Source organism: Frieseomelitta varia, unplaced genomic scaffold (assembly GCF_011392965.1).
Source record: "Frieseomelitta varia isolate USP_RPSP 00005682 unplaced genomic scaffold, Fvar_1.2 scaffold_254, whole genome shotgun sequence".
Classification (NCBI taxonomy): domain Eukaryota; kingdom Metazoa; phylum Arthropoda; class Insecta; order Hymenoptera; family Apidae; genus Frieseomelitta; species Frieseomelitta varia.
Window position 1 is genome coordinate 248,796 of NW_025109984.1, and position 13,720 is coordinate 262,515.

Here is a 13,720-nt window from a genome sequence, read left to right on the forward strand (position 1 = left end):
CAAAAGTATGTATGAAACGAAATGATTCAACATGTATGTTGTGCGTTCGAACAATTTTCCCTAATCTGTGTAATCAAATCCTTCACTTTTCACAAGCACTCGTGGTGATTTATTCAACTCTTACAAAATGCGATACACGTGTAAAAATAATAAAAAAAATAATAATAATAATAATATAAAACATACATTTAGCGTTCCAACATGGAAACGAAAGACGTACTACTGGCTTCGCCCCACGAATTTTTGGCAATGCAATGATACATGCCAGTATACTCTTTAGTGACGCGAGGTAATTGCATCCACGATGTTCGCGTAAATGGTTCGGGGCCGACGCTGCTGTGAACTGTCGCTCCCTGTGCTTCGCCTGTCGACGTTGAAACATCGTAAATTACTTGCCTGCGTTAACGTTTACGTTACGTTTAATCTCTCTCAAGAGTGTACCTGGTAATTTCAACACCGTTCTCCCGTCTGCCGCGTGAAATTCCCAAAAAATCTCGGGAACAGGGAAGCCCTTTGCCTCGCAGTTCAACGCCAGCCGTTGGCCAAACATCGACAAAACATCCTCCAACGGAGATAAAATCCACGGACGGCTTTGACACGGGCCAAGATGCTGCAACGTCAGAAACGACGAACTTTTCCGTCTCATTGCCTCTTCGTGCAGCGCGCACGGTGTCGTGTACGTTTTATTGTCATTGCCACACGCCGGCGTTTGTTCCATACAAACGCAAATGGCTTGTGGTTCGTCCTGTGTGACACAATGAAAAAAATTTCTTTTAAAAAGAAACGATCAATTTTTGGGAAAAGCATAATATATTGACGGCCAGTCATTTCTCTGTAATCATGAATGAACATACGTTTGAAGAAAAACACGTACTTAAACTGGATTACTTGTACGGAAATTGGTTGAATAATATTTAATTTTTGACGAATACCTGCTCTCGGAGGTCCGTCCTTAATCTGCATTCGTAATTTCTTGCGCACTGGCCGTCGTTACGGTGTCTGGAGGGCAATCCGGGAATAGTAGAATTCCAACAGGATTCGCCATCTAATCGAGCACATATACCGTTTGCGCAACATTCGCAGGGATCGAGAACAGAGCCCAGTAAACATTTCTCAGAATTTCCCGGACACCTACGTGTGTATGAAAATTCACAAAAATATAGCGAGTAAAAGAAAATTTACTACAACTTTGATTTATAGTCACTTTGACCTTCTCTGGACTTGGCCGTCCATCGAGACAAACGGCAAATTAAAATTAAAATTGACACGACTTAGACTACGTGTTACCGAGGTCAAATAGACGAAAAAAGTTTGGTATAAACTTATGCCCGAAAATTGACAAGATATAAACGTTCAAAGATTTATGGACGAAGTTCGTTGTACAGAATAATTCGTATACGTATTACAAATTCTCAATGAGATTATTGCAAAATAATCTTCACGATACTGAGGACTTATAACTGTCATAATAAATCATAAATATCTTTAAAAGCATATGTCTTTTCAATAATTTTCAGACGTAAGTTTATACGAACATTTTTCGTCTACTCGACTTCGGTAACACTTAGTCTAGGTTTGGTCCCAATCTTTCTGGACACCCTGTATGTATTAGAGTACAAAATGTAATGTACATCTAAGTAGACAAATTTCTAATCTTATTAATCACCTGTAATCGCCACATTCGACACATCCTTCGATACCTTTCTTCCCCGTAGCACTTTCGTTGATTTCGACCGATGCGAAAGCGTTCCTTTCAAATATTGCGGCACAGAATATTAACAACGATAACACAGGAAGTGCTTCTTTACGCGTCATCTCGCTGACTAACTGGCGAGAGTACTGACAAAGTGAGAGTCCCTTTCCTTGATTTCCTCCTAAGAGGGAGTGAAGATCCTCTCGTATAACGCGACATTAGAGAGCAATCTTTTATCATGATGATGAATTGCACGTTAACTTGAAAATTATCGAGGCTTCTTATAGCACAGGCATGCATCACTATCGTATTATGCGTTTCAATCGACGAATCAAAGACCAATAGTTACAACATTCTGATTAGAATGCCATCTTTTGAAAATTAAGAAAGATAATCGCTTATATTATAATATATGAATTACATTATACTCGGCCCTATTATAACATGTGAATATCGTAGATAATTTCTTGAAATAACTTTCCATTTATTTTCAGATGATCTTCGCAGAACAAGTGAAGATAGTTATCAGCGGAATAGTTGTAAAATCCTTTTTTTTTTTATTTGAATATACCTCTAAAGACGCTACATGTTAAACGCCTGCAAAGAGATACTTCCGAAAGCGGATATTGCGAGAATAACGCAGCTGGCGTCTGGACAATCAATCAATTAGACGGCCAACTAGTTGAAATACTATTACCCACGCGACTTTCTGTTCCAACCACGCGAATTCAAGTACAGGCAATTCGATTCAACTGCGACTGATATTTCACATCTCATTTCTGAAACGATTTTTAATCATTGTTCGCATCAGCTTCAAACTGTACGAAGCAAGATGCATTTACGTGGAGGATCGATGGACCAGAGCAGGGGAGATCAGGCAAATCTCGGGGGAAAAAGATGACTAAAGATATATTTACAGCATTTCGTACAATTATGATGATTTTTAATAAAACTAACGGCACTACAGTTACCTCTGACTACCATTCGTTTCGTTCTTTTCAATTTTGACCATCGTGTCGCAATTCATTTTAACAGAAATATGTCAACGTAGGTGTTGGATTACAAAAATACGAAGATACACACAAATTCTGGACGTACACCACATTTTCACCACTTTTTCAATCTTCAACCACTCGTCATACTTCCCAAATCTGTACCTTATAAACTTTATCTTTTCAATTCATAGATTTACATTCGTAGAAAATTCATAGAAGATCCAAACAAAATGGACTGGAAACCGAATGTTGTAAACGAATGAATTTACGTGAACATTCATTACATAATCTGCTTGAAGCGGAAATCTTTCTGATTTCGAATGATGAGTGATGGAATTTGAATCAATGGAAAAGGCAATTTTTGATTCTCATATCGACTAAATGAAATATCTTTTGTACTTAATTTTAATATAAAGACTATCATTTTATGACATACTTAATAGTATATAATAATATATATGTGTGTGTGTGTATACTATCGTGTATATATTATTGTTTTTTTGCTTGAATATGACAAATTAAATTCACTGAAAAACTGACACTTCCTTGTACAATGCGTACAATACTTGATAAATATCTTTTTAATTCTTCTTTTCTTAGTCCGATTCTGACCCTGAACTGACGTCGGATTCATACTCTTCTACACTGATAGTAAATTTGTATTCTTGGTCGCAACCTAAGTAAGCATCGCTCATGAAGTACAGAGTGTAGGAATGTTGGCCAGGAGCAGGTGCTACAAAATCGAGCTTGACCTTTGCCTTCTGCTGCAGTGTCAATCTCTTGATAGACAACAAAGAATTGGTCTTTGGATCGCCGATAACAACCCACCAGCCCTCCTCGCGCTTCTGCGGGAAGAAGGGCGCTACAACTGGGCCTGTGACCTCGTCTTCCCTTTCAAGCTGCACAATAACATTCACCGTACCACCGCTGCGCAATTTATCTTTGTCCTGAACCTCGTAGGACATTTCTATGTTCGGATAACGGTTGCAAAATTTCGCAACGTCAGCCATCTGAGTCTCAGACAGCTGTAAAAGCCGGTTTCTATCATCGTCTTCCAATTCCATTACGTCAAACACTGTTTCCACTCCCTTGTCTGTACAACGTTTGATGGTCTCGGCTGTGAAGTGTGGCAACTGTTTCAGATAAGAGTCTTTAGACCACATTGCTTGGGTAACCATTTGCGCCAGTTCCATAGCAGCCACAGCAGGAGCTAGCCAACCAGACGAGCTGAGAACGTCGACGCAGGCCTGTATCAATCTTATAGCCTTGCTTAACACCAATTCCGTGTCTTTCTGCAGCTCCGGGCCAAGCTGTATTCTGGACAGATGCGCCTGCAGCAGAAGTTGCGCCTTGACGTGAGGGTCAGCCATCCTCGCAGCCTGAGGTGCATGCGGAAGCCTCGTTGCCAAGCTCCTTAACAAATTTTCTTCACGCTGCCGTACTGGCACGGTCTCGTACTCGGCCGCGGCTGAGATAATCTCCAGCAGACCTCTGATCTTCGTCTTGTTATTTAACGAAAGGCTGAACAACTCAATCGTTGCGTAATTGATGTAATAATAGGCGGCGATCATGCCGAGATTTAAAGGCAAAGTGTCCATTTCGTCTTCCACGGCAACGCATTTTGCTTGTTCCAAATCACTCAGGGTACTCTCCACCAATTCGGACAGATGATCCGACAAATGCCTGTGCGTCACGCCCTGTAACCCGTAGTAATTCGGATTCTGCGTGAGCCGCCTGTACAAGAAGGTCCACGTAAGATAGTCAACCGCATCTTGTTTGTTCTCAATCGTTTTAGTCACGATCTCTGCGTTGAAGTGATCGTGTAACCGGTGGTCCAAGTGGCTCTCCACGGGCAGAGGTTCGTTCAGGAATTTCTTAAAGAAGTCTTTCTTCGAGCTCTGGCAGAGAAGAACGCATTTGGCATCGTCGTCCTCCAATGGGCGATTCGCGCGCGCTACCATTTGCAAAACGTCGGTGATTGGATAATCTTCGTACGCGTGTGTCTTCCCGTTGTAACATTGAGTATCCATAACAATGACAAGGTGAGAACTGATGGACAAACCCCAGCAGAGATCTCTCGTGGCAACAGCTATTTGAATAGCGCCGCTATCGAAAAGCTGTTCGACGAGGTGGCGGTCGTCCACGGACAGACCTTCGTGAAGGTAAGCAACACCTTGGGAAAGCGTCTCTTTCAACGTTTTGTCGGTCATCCTGTCCAAGAACGGCTTGATGTCAGCTTCTTCCGCGTGGAAGAACCGAGAAGGTTGCCCCTCGGCTGCTGTGAAAGTTAACAAGTCAATGGCTGTTAATCTGGCTTGACGGCGAGTAGGTACGAAAACAATCACGGGTTTGTGAGACGCGTGTCTGAGTATAGCGTTGTACACTGGCTTTGCCATAGCAGCCAACCTGGACGCGTTGTGGGTAATATTTATTCCTTGCACGTGTAACTCCAGAGGTACTGGCCTGACTGACGGATGAAAGTTGAATGTTGCAGCAGCCGGTGCACCCAGCCACTGAGCAGCGTCTTTCGCATCAGCGAGCGAAGCGGACAATGCTATGATTCTAGTCGGTTTGTCCAACTGCGAAGAAATGTACCGCGCTCTTGAACACGCGACTTCCAACACAGGCCCTTCCTCCCCGCCAATTAACTGAAGCTCGTCAACGATGAACAGCTGGATGTTCTGTACATTTTTCCTTTGTTTCCATCTTCGCGACAGCACGTCCCATTTGTCAGCAGTGGTAATTATGATCTGCCCTTTCGCAAGCAATTTCAAATCGGTCCCGGTCTCGCCGGTCAGAAGTACCACCTTCCTGCCTAATTGCTGATTGAACTTCGTCGACCAATCCACGTAAACCAACTCTGCCAGAGCTTCCTTACTGACCATGTATACGGACCTCCCTTCTGGATTTTGCGTCAGTAAACGTAACACGGCGAACTCTGCGATGGTCGTCTTCCCAGAACCTGTGGGCGCGCCAACGAAAACGTTATCGTCCGAGTTGTAAATGGCATTGAACACCTGCGTCTGAATCGGATTGAATTGCGGGAATTTATCCGCGTAGATGTTCTCGAACTTCGAGTTACGTAACGCGGTGATCGGGAGCGGTTGTAAGTCGAGCAGCTCGGTCGGTGGTAGATTCTTCTCTGGCAAAATCAAATGTCGAAAGCTGACGGGCAACTGTGTTTCCGCTCCGATCCATCTGTCTGACACCACGCGTAAGAAATACTGCGGCGGCAGCGGCTCAAATACAGGAACGAAGAATTTAATCAGGTGTTCGTCAGTCGCGTACTTGGCCTTGAGCAGGAAGTACTCGTGGTGTAGTATCACCTCAGAATCCACGTCTTCGACTAAAATCCAAAATGCCTCAGACGCGCCGTGTACCTTTTCGTCCCATTGGAAATCTGGTGTGATGGTCAGTTCCACTCTTAATGTTGACCGGGTAATTGGCTGAATGTGCGTCGATAACTCCAGCTTTGGAAACTGATGAATATACTTGTGAATAGTTTTACCCAGCTTAGGCACTCGGATCAGTTCGCCGATTTCATTTGGCCCTAAGTCGTACAACCTCTCCCATGGGAAATTCTTCTTCTCTATCTTCTTCACAATCTCCTCTGGCATCTTTCTGAACTGTCTGAGAGGCGACATTGACTGCCACATTCTGCGATCTATCATTTTACAGAGAGACAGACACTTGTCCGCTAGCTGCGCCCAGCCACGAAACAATACGATCTCGAAAATGGCTCTCATCAATCGTGATGCGGATTGAGTAACGAATACCATGTCCGACATGAGGGCGAAACCTTCGAGTTTTAATTGAGAGATATACGCTTGTAAAAGTACATTGACCTTGGCGCTTGCCTCTTCTATGCTCTCCTTCACTGGGATTGGCACTCTCTCCATCAACTTTTGCAATTCCAGCTTCTCTTCTTCTCTGACGTTTATATGCTTGAACTCGCTGGATAATGAGAATACTCTGAACAATTCAATCTCGCTTAGAGTGCGTTTCAACAACTGATTGTATATAGCCATCGTTTCGTGAGTGCAATAATAGTGTGACGCTATCCGACCTAGTTCAGTGGCTTGGAAATTGCCAGATTTTCGATCATATTTAATCAGGCCACTGCGATCTAACCCCACTGCGGAAGAATGAATAAGATCCGCTCTGTGTAGTTCAAGTAACGGATCTTCCTTTAACTTATCCTGGCTTATACTATACAAGTTTGGACAGCGAAGCATTCTAATGTACAAGTATGTGTACCCTACCCAAGTAACTGCATCTCTAATATTCTGTATAGTGCCTAGTACTATCTCTGCATTTAACATATCTGACATTTTACTAATTAATTGTGACTCAATGGGTAATTGCTGATTTAGTAGAGATAAATAGTATTGAAGTTCGCTATGATTCGTGATAAGAATACCTTCACCTTTCGTATCATATTGCGGACGACCAGCTCTGCCCAACATTTGCAACACGTCTAACGCGCCTAATTCAACCCATCTGCCTTTCTCCGGATTGTAGACTTGAGTTCCTTTTATGATAACTGTATGTGCTGGTAAGTTGACACCCCAAGCTAAAGTCGCCGTGGATACCAGAACTTGTATATGTCTGTCCGCGAAAAGATCTTCAACTAATGTTCTGTCTACCCTTGTCATACCAGCATGATGAATGGCAAACCCATAAGGTAGCAAATCTTTCAGTTCTTGATTTTTAACTTGCTCGGCTTCTGTTCTTAAAACTTCCATCGATGCGGATCCTTCTCGAAGGAATTGTCCTAACGTGTCTTTTTCCAAACACATATCTCTAATAGCGCGTGCCGTCTTTCCAGTTTCTTTTCGCGAATGCACAAAAACTAGAACCTGATTCCTGCCAGCATGTTCCATTGTTTTTTCATAAACAATCTCATTCATTACTTGAAAACGTTTCAATGCTTTCTTCTCTGTCACACCTATATATTGCTGCTCTAACGCGACAGGTCTAAAGCTATTATCAAAATAAAACAATCCTGATTCTGGTTTAATACGTAAAAATGCCGCGACGTCTTGATAATTTGGCAATGTTGCAGAGAGGCCAATTAGTCTTACATCTTCCTGCGTTGTTTCAATATTTCTAATTGTCCTAGCTACTAAAGCCTCTAAAACAGGGCCTCTCTCATCGTGCAGCAAATGAATTTCATCAATAATAATTAATCTGACCAATGAAGTGAAGGTTTTCTCTCCTCCTTTTCGAGTTATAATATCCCATTTTTCGGGAGTGCAGACAATAATCTGAGTTGCAGCTATCTGCTCCCGCGTTAATTGATGATCACCGGTTAACTCCGACACGGTTAAATTATACGTAGATAATCTTTTACCGAAAGTTCCAACCATTTCTTGTACCAAAGAGCGCATTGGTGCAACATAAATTATTTTAAATTCATCTGCGTTAATCGTGCCATCTGCATTAATATGTTTCCCAATTTCACGCATCATACACAAAAGAGCGACATTGGTTTTACCCGCACCCGTTGGTGCACACAGCAATAAATTTTCATCGCTTTCTAATGCAGCTTGAAACAAACGACTTTGAATTCGATTTAATGTTTTAAAACCTTCAAAAGCTGGTTGCACGTATTTTGGTAATTGGTCAATTGGATACAGTTTCTCATTGTCTGCAAACGGTTTTGGTTTCAAAGCGGGAACATGAACTTCTTCGTATCTAGAAAAATAAATAAATAAATAAAAGGCAAATAATACAAAAATTTAATAAATGGTTGAAATAAAAAATATCAGATAATTTTCAAGTAAATATAAATACCCTTTACGCTGTTTCCTGAAACTTCCATCAGGTAATTGACAACGTTTGTTTGCCATAAAATGACTGCCCTGTGCAAATATCAAGTCTTCTAGATCTATTAGATTTCTTGTGCCTTGAACTTGCCCACCAGGGCCGCCAGTATCTTCATTTTCTTCTCTCCGTTTACGTTGTGCCCTTGCTTCCATCGTTTCATCAGCATCATCATCACCTTTACCTGTATCTAACTGTCGCAAAATTTTTGCTAATACAGGTTCATCATTCATTTTATTTCGAATCTTTTGACGTTCTGATTCAGATTGTGAAGATGCCAACATAGTACAATAAGCAACTGCAATTAACAAAAATATGTAATTATATTATATGTATTCACAAATTGTTAATGCGTTTTTCTGAAAAACGTTTCTTACTCGTATGTCTATATTTCTTGAGTTGTTTAATAAAGTCGAAGCAGTCGTAACCTAGCAAAAGCACTAACTGGTTTTCACAATCACGATCATCTCCAGCATCTTTTAAAACTGCCAATACTTCTGCAGCCCTTGCCTGTGAGACCATTGCATCATCATATATCCTACTTAATCTTCTCTGCAACCAATATGCATCTATATCCAAAGGATGTAATGGCTTCTCTTTCTTCATTTCTTCTGCACCACCCAACTAAAGAATAACACAATAATTTATCACCAAATATTTTCATATTCATTGAAATAAATCATATTGCATATATATTTACATTTTCTGCATGAATAGCTCTATCATCATTAGCTTCTTCGCCTTCATCGCCTTCATCATCATTTTCTCTAACTTCTCCATAAACATCTTCGTCATCTTCTTCGCTACTTTCTTCAAATTGTACGTTAATTCCGTATGTTTCGTCAATATTTTCTTCATTTGTAGTAGTTTTTTCATCGCTTCCAAAATCTGTTATCTTCTTGCCAAGATTCACTAATAACGCGAATCTTTCTTCAGCTAATGGTCCCAATAATAATTCTGTTTCTTTTTTCTTTTCTTTCTCCTTAAGTCGATCATTTTTCAAAACCGCCAGTACTTCATCAGCAGCACCACAAAGAATGTCTCTAGGTTGATCTCCTAAAGCTTCTTGAATAAAACTCAATAATACTTCGTAAGTCTGACGCGTCTCTTGAGTTTTAGGGCGGTAAACAATTCCAACCATTTCATCTACACCTTCTGAGAGCAACGTTGCACCTTTCATTCTTGCAAAATCATATTGAGCTTCATCACGTTTCTGACGCCTATTAAAAATGGGTATTTAATACATAAAATATTTCGTTATAATAAATATTGTAAATAATTCATCGTATTATTTACTTGACTTTTCGTTCCTCTGCCTTTCCTGGCTTAGTACGTTGTGCTCTGTCACCCATCCGTGTTCCATCCAGTTTCCCAACAAGGGACATAACCTCACCAGTGGCTTCATCTCTGCTACGTCTTTCTATTAATCGTACATCAGCTTGTAACACAAGATTAGAATTCTGTAACAAGCATACGAACATTTATTGATTGGTAGAAACATCTTGTTTAATACCTAATTAAGGTTAGAACTTAACCTATTTGGCGTGTAATACAAAAGAGTACATACACGTATAATCGAAATTACAAAAATAAAATTACACCAGAAAAATAAAATTACATTTGATAATCTTTATGCTAATTAATAAATATTATACTAACGGCTTTATATTCGTATTGCAACTGCCTTGCCGCAGCGTCTGCCATAATTGCTTTCTATGCACTAAATAACTAAAAAATTATGAATTACTCTTGTCTGTATGTTCTTTTTAATAAACTAAAAATGATTTTTACACATAATTATTATATATAATTAAAACTATACAATATAAATATTTCCATTCAGTTAATGGTTTTGTTACAATTTAACAAACACAACTTTCACAGTCACTTAAACATTGAATAGTAAGTTTTCTATAGCGTATTCTTAACCTCGTTGTAGTTGCGGTCACACCTGAAATTATTTCTCTAGATTTCATATAGATTTTTGTCGATTTCCATATTATTATAATTTTTTGTTATTAAAAAAACGTATTTGAAAGATTATGTAACAGTTCTGTGAGAAATTTTAAAGCAAATATCAAGTTTATTCCAACTAATCGAAATTTGTAAATTAGCACTAAAATTATACGAATACGTATCTGTCTTTAATGCATATTCTATGAATTTAAAATTATATTCTATGAATTTTAACTTGGTGTCTTATAAAAATTAATAGATCTATATGGTTCCATATCATGTATTATCGTTAAAATTTTATGTTCAGCAATGTGCTTATTTGACTTTTGCAATAATGTAATGAGATTGTAAAATTAGATCGGTTAAAAAATTATAAATATTTAAATTACCAAAATTAAAACGTGAAAAAATTTGTCAGAAAAGGAATTGCGAAATAAAGTATTTTTCTGTTTTTAGTAAAAAAATTTACACATAATTCTAATAATTCTTAAATTTAGCCTTTCAAATTGCTTTGCTATTGCGCGGGAAAATAACACTCTCATATGCATTGGAATAGAGTGCGCTATCATCGCGGCATGTGGGCACGATGTTTCCTCACATTTAATTCATGCAAATATATTTCTTTCCTAATATAACCATATTTTAGCCAATTATATTTTTTTTATATGTAACATCGCAAATGAATCAATAATAACGTCGTATATTGAAAACAGTTCTTAGAGTTTACATCATTTCAAAGAATTTGTCAGTTTGAATACGCTTTACTTGCCGCCAATTCCCAAAACATTCCCCCACCATACGAGGTTTGCTCATTGTTAGTGTAAACGCGGCGCGGGTCATTACTGTTGCACGAATGTTGAAAATCAAGAGCTGTGTTAATTCCTTTGAGGTAAAATCAATTGCGTTACATCTTCATCACTATTATCTTTGTTTAATTAATACGTGTGCATTTATTAATGTAATGAATATTATCAATGCACTCTTCGATTCTTTCGCATTGCGTATCGTGTATTCGGTTGTTAATAATACCGGTAACTTCCGCCATTTGTTTCCCACATACAGATTTAACATGAAAAAATTTTCAATTTAAATTATTGTGAATAGTTCATTCCCGATGAAACAAACTTTTAAGCTTTTTATTTCAATCGAATACTATAAATTAAAACGTTATACTCTGTGCTCTGTGTTTTATTACTATATGCGTATTTCATCATTTATCATACATGTACGTAGTGAAATTACATAGTCTTCCAAAGTGACAGTCCTTCTGTTTTATTGGTTAAGTATTTGATTTTCGAATTACTTCTATTTTGTATTACGAGTTCTTAAATTGGGATTAAAGTTAAGCTTATTTCATGTTGTTACAATTGATTCTAATTGTTTCGTATTCTCGGCTTCTTTTACAGAATAACCGTTGATCACGTGAGTAGTTTCGAACGAATAGCAGTTTAGCAACATGGCGCCAAAAACGGTTAATCAACGATTCCGATAGTTCTCGCTGTGAATTTGATAGATTTTTCACTTTTTCCATGGGATTCGACAATTCCTGTCTAACAATGACAATGTTCTTCGCATCGAATCGTAAGTCAAATGCACTTTTATTTTAATTTTTGACGAGCATGGTAATCATGAGCATTGTACACGTGAATAGTAATTTATCTGTTTTATTTATTACTTTAGAATAGATATTTTTGGATATCATGTATTTTTTAATTGAAATTTCATGTATCCTGTCTGAAATTGAAACTACTTTTAATATAGACGAAACTTTTGATATTTGATATTTGTATCACAAGCGAGGGTAGAATTTACCATTCGTAGATAACGCTACGTGGATTTGCAACTATCTCGTCGATCGATAATGAAGGAAATTTTAGTAGAAAAATATGATTAGTAATTGCCCGGTAATCGACGAGAGATAACATCATTAATAATTATTCAAGTAAATTACTCATACAACAAATTAAACGAATATAGTATTGATTAGTAACAAAATCGATTGTTATTTAACAACCACTAAAATTGCACAATTTGTCAAATATTGTGCAACTCAATAACGTGTAACATAAATACAAACGTGCAAAAGGTGTATATCTTTTCTATAGCCAATTGAGTCGGAATTACGACCTATGTGAAATACACTTAAATGACGAAGAGGTTGCAATTTATAATACAGACAACAAAGTCGATGACAAACATAAATTAAACCGATTTTTCTAATTACGAAATCATGAATGAATAGTAGTAATAGCGATGGAATATTCGTGCAACGAAATTATCTCGTTATCCTGGCCGCGTCGTTGCCATTCTCCCTTGAACGTGGGATTCGTCTATCACGAGGCATCCTGCACGTCGAATTTATTGGAATTGTATATAACATGCGTGGCGTTATCCATTCTATGCGTTCCAATACTGAATACGTTAATGCATCCCCCCCCCCCCCCCCCCCCCCCCGCCTCCCTCACCTGATCTCCACCGTCAATCCACACACACACACACACGTAGCAGGCTGCGGATTCTATTTCATTAATGTCACAGGTTGAGAATTCGAAATATTATATGAGATTTCAATTATTTGGGAGGCGAATTGTATATTAACATGTCATTAAGTTCCCATGGATCGCGCGATCGCGTTTCCCTTGCGAGACATTTCCGGCTCGTGTGCATCGTACGCGCGTAATAACGCGCGAATAATACGGTCTCGGCGCGTCACGTGCATAAGTAACTAGCATTAAATTTCATCTTCCATGCAGCGAGCCCCGCGCTCATTTGAGGATCTTCGACGTTTCCTGCCAGATCGCAGAAACAATGCTTCAGCTTTAGGAATTTTCTTTTTTTCTTTCTTTTTCTCTTTTTTTTTTTTTTTTTTTAAATCACGCGTTTCTTTCGACTCTCGCTGCAAGACGAAAACGGGCGAAAATACGCGGTGTGAAATTTCTTTCAAACTCCTCGGTTCCCGAAAGTGGATCAGGCGAAACTTTGTTTATTTAACGCGACACGGTCTGCTCTCGCCTAAAAATTATCCATCGTTTTCAATTATGATGTTCCACTCTTGCTTGGGTGTCGCCTGGCAATATCGACGAAGTTTTCGAGAAACAACGTTGCTCCCGCGTTAATGCCCCCGTCGACCAATGAATTTTTCATACATCCACTTTCTACGTGTCGCAAGTTCTTCGCCTCGAGATCTATCATCCCATCGAATAATTCAATTTCTCCCCTTGCCTCGAGTCTCCTTCCGCCGGCTTGCACT

At 39.0% G+C, this 13,720-nt stretch overlaps 2 protein-coding genes across 2 annotated transcripts; both read right to left on the bottom strand.

Annotated features, from left to right (window-relative positions):
• Nucleotides 1–108: 108 nt before the first annotated feature.
• LOC122528625 (insulin-like growth factor-binding protein-related protein 1) lies at nt 109–1,934 on the bottom strand. The gene is made up of 4 exons (XM_043653945.1): nt 1,667–1,934; nt 933–1,131; nt 442–745; nt 109–364 (listed from the first exon to the last, which is right to left on the bottom strand). The coding sequence occupies exons 1-4, from the start codon at nt 1,813–1,815 to the stop codon at nt 189–191; spliced, it is 828 nt and encodes a 275-aa protein (XP_043509880.1). The 5' UTR covers nt 1,816–1,934; the 3' UTR covers nt 109–188.
• Nucleotides 1,935–2,585: 651 nt separating this feature from the next.
• On the bottom strand, nt 2,586–10,410 carry LOC122528624 (putative U5 small nuclear ribonucleoprotein 200 kDa helicase). The gene is made up of 6 exons (XM_043653944.1): nt 10,174–10,410; nt 9,811–9,974; nt 9,215–9,734; nt 8,892–9,138; nt 8,485–8,812; nt 2,586–8,385 (listed from the first exon to the last, which is right to left on the bottom strand). Exons 1-6 carry the CDS (start codon nt 10,216–10,218, stop codon nt 3,285–3,287), a joined length of 6,405 nt encoding a protein of 2,134 aa, XP_043509879.1. The 5' UTR covers nt 10,219–10,410; the 3' UTR covers nt 2,586–3,284.
• Nucleotides 10,411–13,720: the final 3,310 nt, after the last annotated feature.